The sequence below is a fragment of the Protopterus annectens genome, chromosome 13.part0 (assembly GCF_019279795.1).
Source record: "Protopterus annectens isolate FY-2018-M chromosome 13.part0, PAN1.0, whole genome shotgun sequence".
NCBI classification, from domain to species: Eukaryota; Metazoa; Chordata; order Ceratodontiformes; family Protopteridae; genus Protopterus; species Protopterus annectens.
The window spans coordinates 219,867,704-219,892,868 of NC_056747.1; the positions used below are offsets into that span (position 1 = coordinate 219,867,704).

General features: G+C 38.5%; 1 protein-coding gene across 1 annotated transcript in view; it reads left to right on the top strand.

The window, feature by feature from the left end:
• The window catches only part of LOC122787874 (granulocyte colony-stimulating factor receptor-like), a 335,697-nt gene extending 316,241 nt beyond the window's left edge, over positions 1-19,456 (top strand). Inside the window, exons 13-16 of the mRNA XM_044054791.1 lie at positions 14,478-14,618; positions 17,744-17,840; positions 19,203-19,290; positions 19,430-19,456. Of these exons, the coding sequence (XP_043910726.1) occupies positions 14,478-14,618; positions 17,744-17,840; positions 19,203-19,290; positions 19,430-19,456 (353 nt within the window). The remainder of the gene's footprint in view (positions 1-14,477; positions 14,619-17,743; positions 17,841-19,202; positions 19,291-19,429) is intronic.
• Positions 19,457-25,165: the final 5,709 nt, after the last annotated feature.

The window sequence follows — 25,165 nt, forward strand, 5'->3', positions numbered from 1 at the left end:
ACGAATTTGCACCAACTTTAAAATATAGTCTTGCTTAGCCTGGCTCTATTGCAAGAGGGGTGAAGCCCTGACTGTAGTAGCCAGACAGGAAGAGGGACCATGGAGTGAAGGTGTGCACCCTGCTTGAACTCAGGTGCACAGTTGATGCAATTTCCCTAGTGGAGACTAGGGACACCATCACTTATGCTGTTCAGAGAGGGGCATGGTTGCTTGGAGGAAATGATGATCTGCAAGTATGGGGATGTCCTCCGCAGACAGCTCATTACATAACCCTTTCTGATGCTTTGCTGGGTAAAATAAGGTATGCCAAGTATTAAAAAAATAAATAAGTGACAGACTAGCTCAATTTCAGTTGAGCAAACAAAATTAATGTAAGATGGCACTTTTGTTGACCTATACCCTGGTGATGGGAAATGAATGGGATGACTGACCAAGGATAGGGCCGATTGGCAGGCAGCAGGGGCAAAGAGCAGCAAAAATGTATTCTTTCTTGCAGTAATTAGAATATGCTTGCTGTGCTAGACTGAAGAAGTGCACAGAGACTGAGCTTGTTGTCTGAGCATTTTGCCCATGTAATATTTCCTTTTACTGTACAGTGTGTGCTCACCTTAATAGAATTCTGTATACTGCATTACCTCAGTTTTAGATGAAACATAATCATTTAAATTAGAAAATGACATATGAATGTCAGCTGCATGAATTAGCAAGGGAAGAAGTGAGGAATGCAAAGTATGGTTAGTACGAATCAATTGTTCATTATAAAGTAAGATCTTTTAACCTTTTGAGATTTTGTGATGTTCTCAGTAGAGACATAGATTCTTTCACAAACTTCAGATTCATTAATCTGTACTAGAGTGTCTTATGTCAACCTACGGAACAGGTTAGCCCTGGAAATGGCCCTGATATTCCTGGAGGTAGCGTGCAGATGCATAAAAACATCATACTCACTGTTAACTACATAACGCCGTGTACTGCATTGATTCATGTATTCCATAGGAGCACACTGTCCTATTCATAGCTTTTGTATGCTGCACAGGAGAACACAGAGCATAGCATGTGCTCCTTTACACAGGGATGACGTGTAGCATAGCAATGTAGGTAACAAATAAAGTTGTGCAGTTGTAGTCAGCATCATGATTTACTATATGCATGTTACGTTTATCATGGTATATTGTGACCTACAGGATGTAGGGGGTAGATAGCAACATTAGAGAATACATGTATATGAATAGTATATAATAACATGAAGATGTAGGTTCATGTATTTGTAGGCACGTACAGGGATAGCTGCCCTTGATGGCCATTTTATGCCTAGACAATTTCCCTTTTGGTGCTTGAATTAACTTATCCCATTTGATGTTAGACTGATCTTACCATCTTATGATTGATAATTATATAGTACCCCTAGTGAGAATACCTGGGATCATACCACAGATATTTTGAGGGAATCCATGCATGGGATAAAGCATTTACGAAATGCCTCTGTCCATTAGTAGTACACTATGTCCTACATGGACCTATACAAAGCCTTGTCACCCCCTCTCCTGAAACTGTAGCAATTTGCTTACATCTACAGCGCCACACACAACGGGTTCAGTTCTTTGGATGTGTTAACAATTACAGTACTGATATTCACCTCTGAATGCCGGTACGGTATTGCAGTACTACCCCCCTAGAAACTGCTACCCATACCCCCTGACATCTTGTACCTGGGGAAGCTGCCTCTTCCCCAAGCTTTAGCTACACCTCTGCTGCAGACCCATTCACAAGAAGCTGCTGAAGTCCTTGTAGTTACTGAATCTGTCAGAAGCTTGGAAATCTAGCCAATTTCCCCTTTTTGTGCTCAAATTAATCTATCCCATTTGGTTAGAGACTGGCTTTATCCATCCCATGGTCTATAATTACATATTACCCATAATGAAGATAACTGGGATCATACCATAGATAATTTGAGGGGACCCATGCATGGGATAAAGCATTTAGGAGCTGCCTACAGACTGTTAATAGTTGGCCTGTGTCTGGCATAAAAGGTATCCTCCAATGCAGTACTGATGGATTTACTGCACACAAGCAAGACAAATAGCATCAGAAACACTTGGTGCTGATCAAGTTGATGGTTACTTCACTGCTGAATGCTTTGGCCCACATTGCTGTTATTTATTATAGAGTTCTGGACACTAGCATGTTGCTGATGTTCATATAATTTGCTTTATCTCCTGTCTATCTGTCCTCTGTTGACCAGGTTAGTCCCTCTAGCCTAGTGGCCTCTCTTGAGGAGAGACCCAAGGTAGGATTTATGTAGTGCATTGTATCGGTCAGTACCCATATGGAAAAAGGCTGTCTCATCTTCTTTTCCTTCTCCGTTGTCGTCTTCTGATTACACATTAGAGGACTGTCAGCAGATGAGCAATGAAGAACACCAAATTGACCAGACCTCTCATCTCACAGAAGCTCCAGTAGTTTGAAAAAAACTAAAAACTGTCCATCTAAATCTTGGATATGCCCTTGTCAAGACCCTACATAAACCCCCACGTCTTTCCTTCTACAACTCATCCCCCCCACTACTTCAACCTGTTAATCACTTCTAGGAGGTTTATTGCTTAAACAGCTTTACGTCCTATTCCATATGTAATATCACCATGTAAAAGTTAATCCACATGTGTTAGCCTACTGTATTTATCATAATTATGATTATTAGTTTCCTTTGGACTACTCATATTTGTTGGGTTTTTTTCGGCTTTTCCCGGTTAGAGGTCGCCACAGCGGAACTCCGGTCCGCTAATGACTGGCAATAGATTTTTACGGTGCCGAGGTGCCAGCCCGACAGCCAACCTTCAACGAAGGCATGTCCATTCACGCATGTCTTTCGAATGCCACTTGTTCGCGGGGAGGACATGCAGACTCCACACAGCAGGTGCTCCAGCCGAGAATCAAACGGGAGAACCTCTTGCTGTGAGGCGAAAACGCTACCGCTGCACTACCACGGACTACTCATATTTGCAAACTGTTATATATTTCTATTGTTTGATTATTGTATCAGTGTTTTATTTTTCATTTTTACTTTGCTTATTTACATAATTGTATAAGTATTTGAAGCTTTTCTCTTCAGGTCTCCACTGAAAATGGGCTTTTAGCTCAGTTGGACCAACCCAGTTAACAAATGTCAAATAAATAAAACTGGTCAATCAAAATCAAGCCTACGCCCCAGAAGAATGCAGCCAATCAAAATCAGGCCATATAACCAGCTACAGGTAGCTGCATGTGGAAACGCCTACTCTTATCACAGCCTGTTACACTGCAGACCAAAGCTGTAACTAGTTTAACTAGTGCCCAGTACTGGTCACTGATCTGGTGCCCTCCTCAAAATACTGTTGAGGCCAAAAGATCCTCTCCTGAAACTGCAGCAGACATTTTGCTTACATCTACAGTGCCATGCACAATGGGCTTCAGCTATTCAGATGTGATAAGAGTATTAGCATTCACTTCTGAATGCTGGAACTGCTATACTTGCCCCCTCAGCAACTGCTACTCTCACTCCCCTAGACATCTTGCACCTGGGGAAGCTGCTTCTTTCCCCATGTCATAGCTATTCCCACACTGCAGACCCCTTCACTGGAAGCTGCTGAAGTCCTTGTTACTGAATCTATCCGAAGTTTGATAGAAAATGGCTTTGTAGTCTCCTCCTCTTTTTCTTTTCTGGATTGGAAATTGAATCAGTACCGGTAGCAATGCATTTATCAGTATGGTAGTCTGGGGAGACTTTTGGTGGAGTAGGGGCATGAAATTTGCACTGAATTTGTCTGTGAGGATATTAGCAATCATTTTGGGATCAGAATAGTAGCTTCCTTTGGAAATAAGTTTGGTATACTAATAAGCATTTCTAATGTTCCTAATGCAACTTAAGACTACCTTGTTTTTATGCTTAGAGCTGATGGCAGCCCTGAGATCGTACCTGGTCTTGCACACACTGACAGTGCGACTGACGGTTTTACTTAGATTTTAATGCTTTTTATATTGGGAGAGTCATGATCTGTTATAAAGAGCTTGAGATTTCTTCTTTTGGTTGTAAAGCTTGTTTAAATGAAAATTGCACCACACAGACCATAAGGGATCATTTCTGTATTTACTACTAATTTTGGCAGATAGAAAAATGCAAAGCATCTGTCCATAAGGGAGTAAGGTTCATTGGCGTATGCAAGAGCACAGGGCACAAGGCTCTTTGGTTTGGAAAACTGCACCACTTAACATTTGTAAAAGTCTGTATATTGGAAGAGGTTTGAGTAATAAGGAAACACTTTTTTTGGCTTTGAAAATATATTTTAAGGAAGAATGTTGCTGCTAGGTTGTCAGATTTTACTAAGGAGGTAGTGAGTGACCTTGGAGCTAGTACAGGAAGGTGAGTAGCCACTAAGGACAATAATAAGCTGATTAGCATCAGTGATAGGGGGGTAAAGTCTGACCAAGGGAGTTAGCATTCATAAAACTGAAGTCTCTTTGGCCATATTTGTTGCTAGTTGTACGTGTATGCCAGCTTATAGTGGGGTATTTAGTCACCCATAAGAAGTATATTTGGTTTGATGTTACTTTTACAGTCTGACTTTGATAATTAGCATACTCAGATGAGGACATAGAAAGGGACCTCTGGTTTGCAATAAGGCAGGCAGTTTATGGAGTGTTACCTGAACCTCTATAATTTCCATAATTATATCATGCTTGATTTATCATAAAACAGTAGAAACCCTAACAGATATGGATGCACTCCACGGTTTCCTCTTGACCTGAGTACCTCAGAGATACTGTCCCCTATCCAGGAAAGAGTCCTATTTTTGCACCGCAATGAAGTTTCTTCAGCTACACAGACCAAGGTAGGAGAAGGTCTTAAGCTCATATGTCCTTGTTTTCAAGCTTCTGGAATCGAGGAGTTCCACCCTCATATTTTCTGAATTAGAATTTGCTGAGTGGGTATGTCTATGAGACAAAGTTTGCTTAAAAGGGCACTGGGGAGGCAGCAAAAGCTTTAGCCAGTAAGTGAAAGTCATGAGACTAGGTGCAGCCCATACCTGGCAAAGCAGGAAGGACTATTAATACTTTATCCAGGGAAGACACATGATGGATCTCCCGGGAATGACACCAGGTAATTAGTCAATTGTTGAAGCCATTTTATCCTTGAACTTGAGCAGCATTCTTGTTGATGGAAGAGTACTGCTTAGCGATGGTAACTTTCCTTCCTTGGACACATAGAATGAGAGCTCAGTTGTGTCTCTGTGAACAGTAAGGTGGTACAAGGTACCTTACTAATGTGTGTCAACCCTACCTCTGCCCTTAATCCTAACTTCTGCACATTACCTTAGAAAAACCCTTTTATGTAAAACTTATCAGTATTTAGACAAATTGTCTTAATATGTGGTGGGGTTTTGGTGAACAGATCACAAAGCTGAAGTATTGGATGCCTTTTATGATTCTTTATATATTTGATTGAAAGCTTATTTGACTGAATCACATCACTGAACACAAGTGACTGAAAACTCATTTGACAAAAACCTTATTTCTCTGAATAAGCAACAGAAAACATTCCATAAAACAAATACAGCATAAAAATGTTTTTTTCCAGAAGGTGAGCAAACTTACATGTGCTAATTCCACAGTTGCACAACCATGGAGAAAAGAAAAAACACCTTACATCAAGGGAGCCCGCAGGATTTTTTGCAGGGGGTGCAAACCCAGAGCCCCACCCACATAGCTCTCCCCGCCCCCTGCCAACCCACCCAAGCCCCGCCCACACTGCCATTCCAGTGTCCCATTATTTGGCTATTTCTCCCCATTTGCCATAGACACTGTTCAAATCTCTGTGTGCATACTGTTTTATGCTTTAGTTCTACAATGATTACAGGCAGTTGGATTTAATTTACAACTTTTATTTCAAACATTATAGCCCAAACACTGAGACATTTACTAAACCTAAACAAAGCAATAGTCTTACAATGAAAACAGACTTGGCATTAAAGCTTCTCTACTTTTGAAACTCACATTCAGTGAAACAGCATTGAAATCCACATTCAAAGAAAATGCATCTGGCCAGTGGCAGGTTATTTACCTTTGAACTGTTTTCAAGCAATAGGCTCCTTGCACACTGTTAGGGCCATGCAAAAGATTTGATTTACCTGATTGTATTAATTATAATATAATATATAATTGAATTATATCCCTTGTATTATACAGCAACACTTGTTTGAGTGTCTCTGCCGAAGTAAAAGTAATCTGAATAATTCCACATTAAAGATATCTGAAACTAATGAAGATGTTGTTGCTAGAAAACTGTATATTTCAGTGTTTTATCTACAAATTCAGTGCCTGCTTCCGTCAAAGAATAAATTGCTTATGTTAAATTAAAAAATGGTAAGCTGGTATATTGCAATAGAAAATGGATGGCAAGCTGAAAAACAGGTTCATAGTTATTAGGCATCTCATCCAAAGGAGGACATCCTCAGGACTGTAGCATAAAGATGTACATGCTGTAGGAATAGAACCTCAAGCCTCTCCATTAAGATGCATGTATTCTACTTGTGGTGCTACTAACATAGCTTTAAAACTTTATACCACAATAGAGATACCATTTGCTAAACAAAACAGTTGCACATTATAAATAGACTTTGCATGAGCAGCAGTAAACTTCGCTTCCCTTAAAACTCAGTTCCTTGAAAATGCACTTAATTCCACCTGCTAACTCTAACTTGGGCATTTCGCTTTCTCTCTCACAAACATACCACAACCCTCAAGGCCTCAAACTTAGTGCAATAAATCTGGACAAAGCCTAAAATAAATAGGGACAGATTATAAATATGGCTCTCATAAACTTAGAAAATTGCAAAAGTAACAGGATTTGTGTTAGTATGCATTTTTCTAAATGATATGTCATCTAAAACTGAAATGTCTCATTATTTAGCAACTTCAATCCTTTTTAGGAGGAATATGGGGTAAAAATCTGGACATTCTGCAAAAAGCTAGACAGCTGAGGGGTATGCTACCTCCCTCTTATACACACACACCAAATAATTCTGGTCAGGCTTAAATTAGTTCTGGGAAGGTTGCACTGAACGGCACAGTGCTTGATCTGAAGTGGGTGAAATCCTGGTAGGCAGTAATAACTGATCTGCAGCTCAGCAATGTGGAGCATTAAAGCATTTTTAGCAGAGCATTGTTTCATCGCTCCCTATTGTGTTTGCACATAAGCTGTAGCTATTTCAAACATTTGCCTTTTTTGATTACTACAGAGTACATTTACCCACCAGAGCTATTGTGTTTTGACTTCAGTGTGGAGCTTACCTAGTTGTTGCAGGGCTTGGCTTTTAAGTAAGGTAGCAATGCTTATTTACCATATACCATTAAAGCCACCCAACTACAAGTGTACTAACACACAGACACTGCTATAAGACACAGGTCTCCAATAAAACGTAATGAGCTTCTGAAAATACTGTAATCCTGTCCTTTTATTACAAATACTGTCATATGCATTTCAATACCCAAGGCTTATACATTATCTAGTTATGTAAATATTCTCTGCATGGCAACAACGAAAAGGCTTTCAATGCTGGTAATTCTTTAACAATAAAGCTTACTTGCATCTTACAATCTCCTGTTCATTAAACCATGGCTACTTAAACAGTGCAACAGGACACTGTGACAGCATGCAGTTCCTGAATAATAAGAAGCATAAATCAACAGTATAAAAATCTGGTAGAAAACCACAACATTCTGCAAAATCAAGGACAGATGAAAATCCACGGTCGTATTTGTGATCTACCTTGGATGCGGGAATACTCTGCACACTTACACTGCATAACTGCTCCTTGCCTTCCTTGGACACATCCAGAGCCACTACAATGGGGGTGGGGTGCAATAAGTATGTCATAATTTGAAATGTCTCTGGCTGACAGTGATGGCTCTGACACTCATACCTCTCAACTTCAGAGCAAGAAATCTGGACAAAGCCATACATAGAACTAGAAGTGGGACACAGGCCCAAAAATAAGGCCAATTTTTAAATATTGCTTAGATAAATAGAACAGTAGTAGATCTTGCATTAGTACGAATTTTCTGAAGGGTATAAAATCTGAAACACAAATGTCTGCCATTATTTTCTAACTTCAATCTTTAATGACGTGCCACTAATTTGCCAGAAAACCACAATTTTATGAAAAACAGACCAAAATGTGATGCAAAAATACCTGTCAAAAAAGGGACACCTTTTTAATATTAACATTGTTAACTTGAGCAGCTAACAAAATAAGAGCATCTACATGCATTTCTGAAATAAAAGTAATCTATAACTCTGATCATTACAGTTGTATATAATTGTAAACCCTCCACATTTTCTTCTAAAATTGCCATTTTGGAGGAGGGATTATTAGGGGAGAGCAACATTTTGAGCCAAAATTGGGGACAATTGAGAGGTTTGGATATTCCTAATCTACAAAGTGATTTGCATGTACCTCTCAACCTCTTAATGCAGGAAATCTGGACAAGGCCCAAATATATTGGGGGGAACATACAAACACTACTAAAAATTGCTCTTGTATAAACTTAAGACAGTCTTGCATTAGCATGCATTTTTCTGAAGGTTATGACGTCTGAAACTCAATGTCTGTCATTTAGTGACTTAATTCCTAAATGATTTGCTAGAAAACCACAAATTTTATGAGGAACAAACCAAAAATAAGAAGCAAATATCTATTCATTCTGCAAAGATATGGACAACTGAGAGGTATAGTTCAACCGGGGCTGTCTGAGTTTGCTACCCCCCTCAAAAAATCATGGTCAAATGGAGCCTCCCCCCTGCAGCCATTCCAATGTCCCATTCCTTGGTTATTTTGCCCCATTTACCATAAACACTAATGTGCATACTGCTTTACTTCTGCGATGATTTAGGATTTCATTTGAAAGTTTTATTTTGCATTTTACAGCACAAACCCTAATACATATCTGTTAAACAAAGTAATGCAGTCTCACAATGAAAATAGACTAACATTAAAACTTCTATGCCCTTGAAACTCACATGCATTGAAACAGCATTGAAACCCACATTCAAAGAAAATACATTTTGCCAGTGGCAGATAAATAAACTCTGGGCTGTCTTCAAAATCATAGGCTCCTCGAACATAACATACACATGCTCTTTCATACACCTTCCTGACTGTATTACATTATATTCCTTGTACAATACAGTACAGTTGTTAGAGGGCATTTTAAATTTGTTTTAAACATTTTTCCAGTAAACAATGAAACAAAATGCATACACCAATGACAAAACTGCCCAATTCAGAACATTTCCATCATAAAAAGTCTACTCAACCTTCTATAGTCCACCAGTATCAGTAAAAAATATGCACAATCTCTGAAGTAGTAAAATCCACATTAAAGAAATTTGTAACTAATAAAGAGGCTGCTGCTAGCAAACACTTTATATGTCATTGTTTAATCTACAAATAAAGTGCCTATTACCCTTGAAGAATAAATTGCCTTTGTTGCATGCAATAAAAAAATGATAAGCTAGTAATATCACAATAGGGAATGGATAGCAAACTGTTAACAGGTTCATAGTTACTAGGTATCTTTGCCAAAAGAACTGCAGCATCCACCCCCTTTACAACACAGTACAGTATCAGCAATGCATCTACCTACTGTGGGAGTAGAACCCACAGCCTTCAGCATCAAAAGCAAGCACACTATCCTGTTGTGCTATAAACAGTGCGAGCAGACTAAACATAAGCAGCACTAAACTTTTGCTCCCCTGCAGCTCTCAGCTCCTTGTAAAATCTACTCGACACTCAGCTGTATCTCTGAACATTACAGCACAAGAAATCTGGAAAAAGCCAAAATGTATTGGGGGGGGACAAAAGGCCAAAAACCAGGGACACATTTTAAACATTGCTTGTATAATGCTGGAAAGTTGCTAGAATGAAATGCTGCGTTACCACCATACATTTCACTGCCACGTCTTGAACCCAGGGGACCCTGTGCAAAACAGTCAGAGCAACATACCACTACGCCAAATCAGCTGTTTTGTGAAAGAGGAAGACTGAAACTTAAATGGCTATCATTTAGTGAATTCAGTTCTCACCATAGCACAGCTGTCAACCTCTTGGCACAAAATACCTGAACAAAGCCAATAATGGGTGAATACAACCCCCAAACATTTAGTGAATTCAGTTCTCACCATAGCTCTCAACCTCTTAGCAAAAAACACCCAGACAAAGCCAGTAATGGGGGAATATAGCCCCCAAACATATTCAGTGAATTCAATTCTTACCATAGCTCTCAACCTTAGCACAAAACCTGGATGAAGCCAATAAATACCTGAATAAAGCCAATACTGGGTAAATACAGCCCCCAAACATATTCAGTGAATTCAGTTCTTACCATAGCTCTCAACCTTAGCACAAAACCTGGATGAAGCCAATACTGGGTAAATACAGCCCCCAAACATATTCAGTGAATTCAGTTCTTACCATAGCTCTCAACCTTAGCACATAACCTGGATGAAGCCAATAATGGGGGGAATACAGTCCCAAAGACAGGGATACATTTCAAATATCCATCTTGTACACTTAGAAGAAAATTGCTAAAATAAAAGCTTTTGTTACCATGCACTTTCTGAAGAATATGTAGTCTGATATTGAAATGAGTGTCCATTTTTTAACATTTGTTAACCAGGAAAGTCTGACTTGGAAAAAAAGCTAATTTTTAGCAGAGGCCCAGGGAGAAACACTCCAGACAGCCAAGAATCAAACCAGAGAACATGTAGCTGTCAGGCAACAAGGACACATACAGAAACCACAGATTTTATGAGGAACAGAAAAGTATGAGGGAAAAACCTGCAACATTTTTACAAATGGTGGTGGGTAGGGAATTCAGGCTCTTGCCACTTGGGCCCAAGGTATAGGGTTCAAGCCTTATTCTCTACCCACCACCATGTAACACCTGGGGCATTTCACACACACACACACACACACACACACACACACACACACACACACACACACACACACTACTCACTCTGAAAGTGTCCCATCTTCCATCCGTTTCCTCCCGCTTGCAAATCCATCCGCTTCAGGTCCCATCTTCCATCCATTTCCTCCCGCTTGCAAATCCGTCCGTTTCAGTTCCTGCTCGAATCCTCCCACTTGCGAAACCGTCCGTGTGAGTTCCCGCTCGCAAACTTGTAAATATGAGCGAGAGTGATGATGTCAGCATCCCTGCGACTGGACTGTCAGCATAGACTTCTTCTTAAAGAAGAACGCACTAAAAAAAAAAAAAACTTTTTTTTTTAAATTACAGCATTAACCAGTCAGCCGATTCCAGGGGGTGCAAGTGCACCCCCTTGCACCTGCCTGCAGGCGCCCTTGCCTTACATAGTGAATTGATCCTTCGGTACTTACAGATCTTAGCGTGCAAGGTGATTGTGACCATTGCCAATCCGCACATACTCTTCTAGACTCACTACCCCAACGTCCTCTGTCATAGGAAATGACACCATCATATACTGCCTATGCACTTCTACACTTTTCTGTCAATTGTGATTCAGTCAAGTGAGTTTTCGGTCAATAAACCTATCAGTCGAATGATTGGAACGCATATGTGACAACTTGTTAAACAACAGTATAAAGCCAAAATACTGAATGCAAACAGTGAAATGTCATAATCTCGAGACTTTACAATGTTGAACTCAAAATCCCTACTAATAGCATAGTTCACATGTAAGGGAGTAAGTATTTTATTTTCAACATTTTACAGTCAATATTATGATTTTTCAGTGTATTGCTTTTCAGTAAATTGACATGTATTGTGTATTACAGGGTTGTGGATGGTAAAACTCATTTATTTATACTCTGATGGCATTTTTACAGATTTTTTTTTAAGTTGGGTTTTTCTCTTTCCCACAACTCAATGAGTCCTTAGAAAAATTAGTTTATCTTGCCCTGCTCTTTTAAGACAGGTATTGTTTGCATTTACTTAAAATAGCAAAAGTCAGGATTACTGCTAACTTAGAATTTCTAGGCAGAGTGCCTGAAACTCCAATGACTTTCTATGGTTTGAGTTATTTGTTGAGTTGTAAACATGCTGCAGTAAGAAGTTTATTTTCCTGTGAAAGAGGGCTTGAGCTAGATTATTTTGGGGGGGGGGGGAGAAATCACTTAGCTCCTCGGGTCATTCTGTTTGTTGTGCATCTGTCATGGCTATAAGGTTTCATCACTCTGAGAATTCTAAAGGAAAGCAGATGTAAATCATAGTATTCAGTAAGAGCTGAGAATTTCTAGAGGCTCAATTAGATTTATCTTCTTTAGTAGGAGAAGAATGAAGAGATACAAATACTGTGTCGCTCGTCCAGTCAGGATCAAATAGACCAGACTTTGTGGGTTCTGTTCAACCAGCTTTATTATCTACAAACACATCAGGATTGAGGCTTAACTTTAACGTAGATAAACGTATAAACAAACTAGCTATTACACTCACACATGCTCATGCTCTGCACTCTCAAAATGGCACTGAAGCTAGCACGTGCTTGCTATTTATATGCACGTGCCAGCCTTGAAACGCTTCTTAAAGGTACAGTACACACACACACACACACACACACACACACACACACACACACACACACACACACACACACACACACACAGACACACAGACACACAGACACACACACACACACAATATTCTACACCTTGAAATGTACACTGATCTATAGTGCAACTTGATGGTGAAAATGCAACAGGTAGAAAAAGGATTATGTGATTTAATTTAAACCCAATATGGTGTGTAGCTGCAAAATTGAATAGGACAGACATACCACAGAAGGGAATAAATGGTCATGATTTTTTATGGCAATGTGTGGATCATCTCATGGAGAGGTAATTATACTCTTGAGAAATAAAATGTTGCATTTAGGGTATAGTTGTCCTTAATACAGTTATTTTGCTTCAGAATGATGTTTTACAGTGTGCAATTAAATGTCTTGTGTTTTATCATTTGGTTGAAAATTAAAAAAACTATTTATAGCAGAGTAAAATGCTGAAGTGATATAAAGTTTATTGACATTTTATTACTGGGAAAGTCTGTATGGGTAGAAGTCCATTTTCAGTGGATGCCCAGGGAGAAAAGCTCCAAGTTATTACAAAACATTTTAAGAACAATACTTTTACAATCTTCAAAATTAAAACAAAAACATCTGCAGCTTAAATGATTATTAGACATAATATAAAAGCACTGGTTAAGAATCAATACAAGGTACATGACAATCATTTAATATTTACAGAAATTTTAGACAGTTTGTAGAGAAATTAAAGGTTAAATTTAATTGGATAGAATTCCAAAAAGCTGATTTTTTTTTATTTTGACATACTGGTGCAAGGTGGGGGACTGCTGTTCATATTATTGCAAAGCAGATGCAGCATAAACCTATTTAAAAAGGTGTCCAAGAATAGTATCTTTTTTGAGCGACATAGTGCAGCATAAATTGTTGATGTTGGCATCTGACTGAAACTTTTTCTAAATTTTTTAATGGTGTACAATAAATTTAGATATGTCAGGTTTCTTAGTAGCATACTAGGTTAATGACCCAAAGGGCCATTTTAAGCCTAGCCAGTTCTCCAAAATAAAATTTTGTAAGTAATGGTTCCCAAAGATTTTGCAGATGGTTTATATTCTTAGGTAGACAAACAATTGTAAGCTTCCTCTAGTACAAACATTGGTGGTATACCAGGGGTGTATTTGCAGTTCCCCATGCTTCAGGATCTGCTTGAATAAATGCAGAGAACAATTCTGCTTCACATGGATGGGAAGCCTGTTCCAAAGAAGGGGGAGCCTTTGAGAGACATAACCTGTCCCTGCATCTGGTGAGGTTTAGGTCCCTAGGTTGGGTGTTTCTGATTCTAGTTTTCCAAATGTGCAACAGATCCATTTGTGGTGAATCTGAGGAAGATTTTAGCTAGGCATAGGTCACCTCTCAACAACCTGTAGGAAACTGATTAATAGGGGCAATGATTTCCAGAAGTCTGCAAGTTCTTATTCACAGAATGTAACCTTTCCATCACTGTAGACTTCATTCCAATGATTGATGGGTTATTTTATGATTCTATGAACTCGGTCTAATAAATTCAGAAACCTATCACTTAAACCTTCAGGTTTCAAAAAGGATATCGGCTCATAAACACATCACTTTGAGGTTCAAAAAGGACTGACCTCTGGCTTCAGTTAAAGAAAACCTTTTCTGCATTCTGCATAGATTCAAATGAGGTATAAATATGCCATTTCTGGAAATACTTGTATTATATTAAATTTTCATTAGTTTACTGACCCTTATTAAGAAGTATAATCCCAAATGTTTTTGTGTGTGGAATATTCTTCATATATTTAGATGCAAGTTTTCTGGTTGCTAGTATATTTTTATTAACCTAATAACACTTTCTTTGTTGCAGCATATGTAGTGAACAGCTCTGTTCACCATTACACCTTGTTAGATCTCAGTCCGGGTTCAAACATAACAGTTCATGTCATGGCCTCAACTGATGGAGGAAGCACCTCAGGACCTGATATTGTCATCAGAACTGGAGACACTGGTAAGAAAGGAAACAAGTACCTCCACTCTCCTCCAGAATAGTAACTGGTCCTATTTTAACTCCTACAAAAGAGTACAGACTATATGTCCATCTCTGGACTGGTAGACTTTCCATCTCTGTTTGTTTCTCCCTATCTCTTCCTATCCCTGTCTAAATCTTAATGTTTATTTTGCATATTTTTTCTAATATGTTAGTCCCTTCTCAGTATTTCCTGTTTATTTTTTGCCCTTGTCTAGGTTTATACACCTTCTCTACCCCCCTTCCATTTCCATCTTACATTTTTCTTCCTTCTGTGTTCTTTCCACCTTCTCATATTTTCTTGTTTTAGTGTTCCCGATATTGCCTTCATAACCCTTAACTTCCCATACAATCCAACCAGCCCTGTAATCCCATTTAGATGTCCTTAATCTGTTGTTTTTCTGACTTTCTTTCCCCTTTTTCCATATTCTAGTAGCTTGTTCATCATGATTACAGGAATAATTAAACTGATACTAGAATGAAGTCTCAGAATCCATGCTACTAGATCTTCATAGGTCCATAGGTTCCTAGTTAAGTTCCAGGCTACCTGCCCTTGTGGGCCATTTTAAGCCTAGCCAATGTCCCTCATATGTGAGAATTAAACCCTGTACTTGTGTCTGTGAGATAAAACACCTTAACCATTCTGCCAATCCCCAACCCAAAAATCCTAAATAAGTGAATGCACAGAATATTTGAGAATACCATTGAACTAGGAAGGATTTGTATTAAAATTGGGGAGGTACAGCCAAATGGATATAATCAGGAACCACACTTCGGGAGGAGGGAAATTTTGCCCCTTGAATGGTGAAAGTACTACTCTTGAAGTGAATGCAGAAAATGACTACATTAAGAAACTTCTCTCACAAATGAGTGCATCTGGGATAGCTAACTTTCTATATCCTTTCACCCAAGCTCATCCATTTTATTTGCAGTACCATGACTGCCTCCCTTACCTTCTTAATTGATTACAACATCAAAGTAATAGTGATTCCTAAAATGTGGAAGAAACTTTATACCCCCTGTACAAAGGTGGAAACCCTGCTCAGATCATCAGGTTCAAACTTATAGTTCTCCTTCACCTTTTTATTAACTTTCTTAGATTCTTGAAATAATGTTTGATGGTTCTTAGTGTTTCTTCGAATTGTTGACCACGTCACTAACTCTTTATGGATTTTGCAAAGGTTAAATAGTTTTCTGGGATTTTCATAAAAGGCATAAATAGTGGCTTATTTAGTGCAGCCCTGTTTTGGGACTTCTCTTTTTAAACCATATTCTTTTGATTAAATGGCTTCATAGAACTGGCTGTGAACTGACAGGCATAGCAAAAACTACCGAATCCTGTCCAGCTGCTAATGTGTTTGATCTTACATTTCATTTCATTTTTCAATTAGGATCACATTTATTACTCTCCCTTCTAAGGTATGTTATCATGCCTTCCTTATTTTCTATTTGTTTAATGCCAATTCCTCTATTCAGTCTTACTCCTTCACTGACCTCATTCACTTCTTTTGTTTGCAATGCACGGTCCATTTTTTTTTTATTTCTACTTTGTTTACGTTACAGTTGTATTTTTTCACTACACTGTGCAATGATACTGCAGTTACTGAAATTTTTTTTGTTTGTGTCTAATGCATCTTTTTAACTTGCATTACATTTCATATGCATGTTACAAATTATATATATATATATATATATATATATTTTTTTTTTTTTGCAGTTTTTAACAAGTCCTTTCTTCAAAGATTACTGCCGTAAATGAGCCTGGGCCAGTCAGATGTCATATTTACAAAACTATAAACAAACAAATATAAGATATGAAATGTAACAAGAGACACAAGTTTCATACACATTTTTAGTGGACATAAATTTGATTTTTAGGCCAGCCAAGGTATCAGAGATCAAAACTTCACCATTTCAGATGCCATGATTTAGTATTCCTATATACAACTCCCCACCCCCATCTTGGATACAAATTTTTCCATCTGTGTATTTGTTAAAGGACATGAGAATGTGGACAAGATGCTTCATGATGACGAGGGAGCCTAATTCCAGCACCAGCACCAACAATCTGAGAAATAGGCATTATGGATGTAATTGAAGCAGGTGAGAGAGGAGGGGTTATTGACAGTGAGTAGCAAATATCAGCTCTCCCATTTTGTGGAGCTCTCATACTAGGAATGACACCTGGTGGAGGCCAGCAGAACAGATAATCACAGCGCAGCATGGCACAGTGGCAAGCAATATGAGTGGATGCTTGGAGCTTGTGTGTGCGTGTTAGGAAGAACAAAATAAGCATTGTATCCTACAGCTCAAATTCATGATGGGTAGATATAACAATTGCACACAAATGTCTTATCCATGTAAATAGCTAACTGACAACTAATTCTTACTTCCCACTCCTTGGAAAATAGGCATAGTCACTAACAAACCTATTCCAGCTACAAAAAGAAGGCATATCCCCAAGGGGAAGATGTGTGGTGCTATGACATTTTGAACAGGAGGCAAACTGGGCAATTGCAGGCTGGGGAGACTAGAGTATCAGGCTTATGTGAAAAAAAATGTTTGCATACAAAAGCAGTGTATGGAGGAGTAGTTGGCATGCAGCAAAGTATCTAAAACTGGCTTTAAACTTCAGATTGAATAGTATGCTAGTAAAACAGTGAAATGGTAGCTTTCGTAATAAATGGGGGCAGTAACCTGCCCTTTGAAGCAAATATGATTGCTACCAGTATCAAATAAGAAAAGCAGGCTCTTTAAGCTGACCACCCATTCCAGGCCTGTATTTTTTCTTTGGTCTGAGCCAGCTGACCATCTGGAAACTGCTGCTCAGTCATTCCATTCTCCAGGCAGACTTTATCATAATGTGACCATCATCAGGGCAGCCATGAGGGATTTTTCCATTTTCTGTTCTAAACTTTTCCCAGCAGATAACATGCATGCTCACAGAAATAAGGTCCAGCTATGCCTTCCCCTTTAAGACTATAATTTGAAAGCTATTGTTCTCTACATGAGTATGCTCTCTGTTACAACATTAGGATATGTATGTTTATGTTATGTTTATCTCTGTTTATAATGCAGTATCTGACTGACTTTCTTTTGTTTTACAGATCAAGATGGGAAGGGACTGTTACTGACTCTACTGGGCCTTATGTTATTTTTCCTTTTGGTCCCTGTGTTTCTGGCCTTCCTCTACAAGAAACTGTTGTATGTATTATTGCCAAATTATTTTGCCTTAATTAATTTATAAGGCTTATTTTCAAAAAAGCTAAACATTAAATGCAGTCATCAGAAGCTGTTTTTGCCTCTCTTGTACATGTCAAAGACCAGCATGTGTTTTGCTCATTGTTGTGTTTTTGTTATGGACCGACCATTATTTTGCGATCAGTTGTAGGTTTTCATTACTTATGGCTAAGCATTTTTGTAAACGGATATGTATAAAACATTTGGAACAGTGATCTTGACCTTGGATCAGCTTTGGATTAGTGAAGGATCAGCTTATAAATATAGAATACTGCTTCTATAGGACTGATCCCATTCCATGTGAGAGGAGGCTGTAATAGTTCAGAGTTTGGCTAACTCTGGTCACGACTAGGTATATACTATATCAAACCCCACAGCATGTGTAAAAGCAGGCTATACGTGGTAGATTGCTTCAGGGTCACTGCAAAGTTTGGCTGTTCTGTGAAAACCTCTGGGAAAAGTGTATGGACAGGCAAGACTGGTGGACCAGCACACCTGCCACTGACTAGTATCGAGTACAGCAAGGGCTACAACTCCTGTACTGTCTTTGCTGTGGCAGCTGTAGTACATTGGACTGTAACATGGCAGCCTTGTGACAGGGAAAGCAACGAATGATTTTCAAATACAATAGGTCCATTGAAAAGGTAGTAACTGGGAGAAGTACGGGTCAGCTAAGTACTGAGGACAGATGTTCACATATATTCTGGAATAGGGGATTCATGAAAATGAGAGAAACTGTCAACAAGTTTTGAAGTCATTGGTGTTTTCATTTGAAAATATTGTGGCAAACCAAATATAGTTTTGCGGTAAATGTACTTTTTTAATATTCCAGAGTGAGTTCCTTGTCTACTGTACCTGCTACAGACTACATTCTGTTACATGAGTGGGAAACTCCTCCTGCCCCAATGGCGATGTGGGACTGAGTGGTGGCCCAGGTGTTAGAGGTGTTCTAATGAACATGCTCAGGCACTCTGTGTTAGAACTCTTCTACTCTGCATGGAGTCTGGAGGATACAATTATGGCAGGAATGATTCCTGATGGAGGTCCATAGGTATTGCAGCATGTCAGTTTCCCACCATGGTAACCTTGATTCCATTCTGATGGTGTTTTATGTGGAAGTGTATGCAGTTCAAACAGCTCATAGCTAACTGGACATAGCTGCCAGTTTTGTGTGTTTTTATAAGCCAAGACTCCTGTGGAAATTGCTTTGCAATGTATATCCTAAACTCCTTCAACATTTGTTACATAAAACTGACTTTTTTAAGTAGTAATAGTAAGCAGAATGCACAAACAAACTGACTATCTTTATCATTTTTTATTATTTAGTTACAGACTGAGAAAACATTTTCTGCCTCATGTTCCAGACCCAGCTAAAAGCAGCCTGTGTAGCTGGAAGCCACAAAACATCCATCAGGTAATATTTCAATATCTGCAACATTTTGTCCATATCTCTTTCCTTTCCATCATTTTCTGTTTACTCTATTACTGTGTACTGAATTGTGTATTAAAAGCATTTAAACAGCATTGATTTCACTCTGATTTTGGTTGTACAGGGTCTTAGCTGTATTAGGTCTCTGTGAAACCCTAGTCTGACGAGAAGACTATGCATATGTTAGAAACTGGCAACATTAATGGAGGAAATGCGCAATCGCTTATTGTAGATGAAGAGAAAGTAAAGACATTCGGCTAAGGAAAAAGCAGGTACATTGGTTGGGGAGCAGAGGTCTAGTGTGGCAGAGGTAATTATTTAAAACACAAATGCTAGGATGTTAAGTTAAGCAAAAATGTTCAGGATAATATAAATGTAAAAAAACACAAAATAATTTTCACCAGCAGACTAGCCACACACTAGTAGCCAGGAGCCAAAATTAAGTGCAAAGGAAAAAAAGCACAAGTATGTAAACACAGTATTCATAATTCAAAGCATCCATAGATAAAGCAGGCAGCAAATAGCAGGCAGCAGGCAAAATAAATCCAAGTTTTAATGCATATACAAACTGGTAAGTGCTTTCACTATGGAATCATAGCGTCTTCAGACCTTAATAAAACTGCATCTTTACTTGACATGTATATAACAATGTCATAATACACAGAACAATCAAAAACTAATAAAACAAGTAAATTATTAAAGCTGAACTCACCGGAAGAGTGGACTCAGCAGAAAGAGGCAAACATTACTTTTCCTTCTCCTTCTAGCTTTTAAAACGGTTTTCAAAGGTAGAAACCCATTTAGACCTAACCCCATATGGGAATGTAGTTTGGGATTTGGGGGGAATTGTACCACACCCACTTTTGGGTCCCATAAAAGGGTTTAGTCCTTCAGGGCACTTAAAAAGAGGTAAAACCCACATTGCAAGCTGTTTATGGCCCTTCAAAAAATGCTGTCTGCTGCTTTCTGCTGTTTCTGCAGGTAAAAATTCCTGATCCCTGATCCTTACCTCTCAACCTCTTAGAGCAAGAAATCTGGACAAAGCCACAAATAATGGGGGAGGGGTGCAAATGCCCCAAAATAGGGACACTTTTTAAATGTTGCCCTTACAAACTTAGAAAGTTGATAGAATAACAGGCTTTGCATTAGTATGAATTTTTCTGAAGGATATAAAGTCTGCAAATTAATGATCTGCCATTATTTTCTTACTTAGTCCTCAATGATTTGCCAGTGATTTACCAGAAAACTACAGTTTTATGAGAAGTGGACCAAAAGTATGAGTCAAAAATATGGACTTTCTGCAAAAATCTGAACAGTTAAAACCTATGCCCTGATTAGCCATACTGGCATAGTCCTGTGTTAAAAAACAAAACTATAGTTTTTATACTTCTGCTTGAAATCTTTTATACCACTGGATCCTTTGATATTATTTCATCTTTAAACTGCAATGCATTATCTTCACAAGTGATAATTTCTCTCAGTAAATTTGTGTTTTGGTGCCATCTGTCGGCAAAATATAAAACTGCCATTTTTCTGTCTGGTTTTACAGCATAGCATACTTTCAGCAGCAGAGCTGGTTAAAGCTGTTGAATAATTGCTTATGGGGTATTCAAATACATTAGTCAATGTCTGGTGTCCAAGATTCCTTGAATATGATGTTTATAACCTCTTGCTGGTCATGAGGCATGTTAAGGAGTTTTACCATCTCTGTATTTTTTGTCCTACCCTCTTCACTGAAACTCTAATCTGCATTCTTCACTGCGTATGCCCTCTCCATTACATAACATAGCCTTCTTCAATGGTCATCCGTGTGCCTTTATTTTATCAATATTAGGAAATTATTAATACATCTTATCTGCTATTCGAGGTAGTCTCCTTGCCATTCTGTTTATAACTTAAGTTTAGCTGGGCAGGTACTGCAACCTTTAGTGTCTCTTTTACCTGTAAGTTAGTGCTGAGGATTAAAACTTTAAGCTGGTAATGAGCTGCTTACTGCAGTCCGGGGTACAGAGTTTGCTTCCACCTATCTCCTCAGTGTATCATGGAGAGCTCTGTTTCTATACTCCAGAAGCAGACTATTATACTTCATCTTGCAAGGGATACTCAGATAAGTCATTTCAAGTCTTTAGACCACTTCTCTTCTCTAACCTCTAATTTGGTTACTTGGAAAAGTTCTGGTAAGAAAATTATTATGTGGTCATGTCACAGCACGGACTCGGAGCATGGCACAATACTGATAGGGTCCTTCTCTCCATATTGCATGTTATATGTACCAAGATTATTTTATACTAAAGGCCACTCCATCCTTGTAAAGTCCCTCATTGCCAGTAGAATACAGACCCCAGGATTTTGGATGACTTTCAGGATATTTTTGTAATCACCAACAAAGGCCAGAATGATGGAACTTTCTTCACTATTTCAGTTTGAACTCCATTGTGTACCACAAGGTTATTCCTCTGCCATCTTGTTATACCCTTATCAGTAAACAGCATGCATTCCTTCTGTCATTGTACATCACTAATAAAGTACGCAGATGCGGCTGTCATTTTTTTCACTTTGTTTCATCTTTACAATATGATCTCCAGGTCTGTTGACTCATTTTAGATGGGTTTAAAAGACTTGAATGTTCCAATAAATACCAAAAAAAAAAAAAAAAAACAAAGTAAGAAAGTAAGCCAATGAATAGATCTCTCCAGATACTTAATATTGATGTCGGAAAAAGAGAAGCTCTGTTTCTAATGAGAAAGGATGAGGAGTTTGTTGGGTAAGAAGATCATGATTTTAAGTGTGGGTTGTCTAAGGTTATCAAGTATTAGACAGAGATACTTAAAGGAGAAAACCCCCTTAGAATGAAAAAGAAATCTCTTTTTCCCCATCTTTTTCTGAGCTATTCTAACACCTCAGAATCACGCTGACTGCTGCTTATAGAATTTTAGTATGTTTTCAGCAAAATGGCTACAAATGGGGCTTGACATATCAATGTGATCTTGATTTTCAAGCCTTTTTCTTTCCCATAATCCATTTCAAGTCTGCTTGATATGAGTCATGTTAGACATAAGGGAATCGTGGCATATTCCCATGTCATTGACATATAATGGGATTAGTGTCAGTCACTATCATCTTTTATACCTTCTGTAACAAGACTGCTTCTTTTATTTCTAGAATGGCTCTCATCTGTGAGTATCTTATGGCTTGTTTTACAGTACACTAAGTAGCTGTATAGATGTAACTAAAAAGTTCCTAAATTGTAGGCTTTTGTTCAAAATATCTTTTTGTAGTCCAAGATGAATTGACATTCCCCCACACATCACACGTACACAATGCACACTTTGGTAAATCTGTTAATTCTTTGCAAAAGTTACAAGAAAAAAAATATTTTCTGACTTATCTAAATGCTACAGACATTTTTGATACTACATTTAAGTCATCTTAAAACAAAAAAAGTAATATAAACAACAAATGCTTATTTAAAGCTCAGTATTTCAAAACTGTGTTGCTGATTATGTTTTTTTACAGCAGGTGCTGAGCTCCTAACATCAGCAGAAATAATTACTGGTATAAGACTGTCAGCAGTACCTGACTACAAATGTCTTTGTGTCAGTGGTATGTCATGCAGGAGTAGGTAAATTCCTCTGCAAATTATATGAAAAGTTAAGTTTGAAAATTGTGGGTGGTCTTTACCTGCCTTTGATTCCAAGGCAAGGAAATTAGTTTTATAAAGAACAAGCATGTTTCTGGTACCTACACAATACTGGAACCATATCACAGGGAGAAAAACAACCTAAGAGTCAAGTTAAACTGTAGGAGAAGGTGGAGTTTTCCTTTAAACAAAAAGTGTATTGCAAGCTTTCTAACATTATTATACATAATCAATACACAATATATAATTAGCAGTAGGTGTTACACAAATTTACATGCAAAATGAGGTCATGCAGCAGATAAGTTGTAGCAAGAAGAATTTTGGCTTTTGATTGCAAATTATATTTAGCATGTTAAAGAATGTACGGGGACTTATGAACTTTTTTGATGAAATTCTGTTAAGTGAAAATTTAAATATAAGGTTGTCATCAATGAGACAATTTGTAATTCCATAAATATGACACCATGGCAACTCAGAATAATCTCCTTTCCTCAAGGCACAGCAATCTCAGAGTGGTACGTATAAGTAAAGGGGAGCAGTCCCAAATATTGGGGGTGTAGGTGAATTTGACCTCTGCAAAAAAAGGATTTAAAGGGAATACATCTTAAAACGTGCCTTTGACATTGACTTTGACATCTGAGAATAGATGCCAAAGAGAAGTGAGCCTAGCACAGAGCCCTAGGGAACTCTCTCTGATGATTGGCTAATTTCTAGACGTGGCCTCAACAGTTCTAACCTCTTGGGTCCTAGCAGTGAGGCAGCCAGTTATCCCACATATTATAAAGAGGTTTATACCTAGTTCTGTAGGTTTGTCGACAGTACCCAAGCAGTGTATTGTATCAAATACTTTAGCCAGATCTAGGTAGGCAGTATGCAACATTTTCCTCTCACCCATTCCATGAATGAAGTTTTTAAAGAAGTCCACCAGATTAAGTAAGCATTACCTTCCTTTGGGAAGGCCAAACTGGGAAGGATCCGGTGTCTGGTGGTCACCTGTGTCCTTGTTGATAATTTCCATGATAATTCTTTCCACACCTTTGCAAATAAGACTGGTCAGACTAATGGTTCTGTAGTTTCCAGAATCTGTAACAACACACTATGTGTAGGTGTGTAAAACTCTCCTCAGTATATCAGCACAATCCCAACAGCAAAAAGGAGAGAGCACCACAGCTAGAGCAGGTCTATGCAATACAAACATATTTGGTAGTAAGCGCTTTCATGCCCCAATGGATGCTTCTTCAGACTTCAATGAATACACAGCATAAAATCACCTACATTTATTGTTTAATTGTTTGATTGCTTGTATATGTTTATAAATGTAGGTGATTTTATGCCGTGTATTCACTGAAGTCTGAAGAAGCATCTGTTGGGGTGTGAAAGCACTTACTACCGAAATAAAATTTGTTTGTATTGCATAGACCTGCTCTAGCTGTGGTGCTCTCTCCTTTTTGCTGTTGAGCTTCCAGAATCTGTTGAAGGCCCTATGATATGAAGGGAGATGACCATTGCAGCGCATGTATGTGGCACAAAGCCCATTTTAAGACTGTGGTTCCAAGGTACTGATAAATCTTATTTTAGACTGTTCAGGAGGCATCCTGGGATGTTATTGGGGTCCACTGAGGCTGTAATGTTGGCTTTAGTGAGTGCAGCCAATACATGCTTCCTAGTTATAGTTGAAGGGATTATATTTAAGGATATTTTGGGGAGAATGACTGGGGGTGAGAGGAAGGTGAAGTTGGAGCTGAATTTGTCTGCTAACAGGTCTGCTATATTGCCAGGCTTGGTGAATGTGGCATCATTGACCACCAGTTCAGCACATTGCTGTTTGTTGCCCTTGAGGTCTCTGACATAGCTGTAGAAGGCATTATTTCACTTGAGAGACTACCTTAACCTCAGAGTTGGCTGTGCTTGACCTACTTAGCCCTCTTGGTTGTCTAGTTTGATGAGAAAGTTTTTATCTTTATGGAAATTACCCTTTCTGATTTTGGAATTTTTTCCTTTTATTCTATATCCTGTTTAATTTGGGATGCCACCAGGGTTTTTTTCTGGAGCTAGTCCTGGGCTTGCTACTGGTACGTACAACAGCCTCTATGCAGCCATTGACATTGTTGTACAGAGTTTGAGCAATTCAGTATAGGCTACTGTTTTGTTTGGGTTTGGAGGGGCACTGAACTTTGACAAACCATCACTTGCTAAAAGGTAATTTGCCTTGGAAAAGTT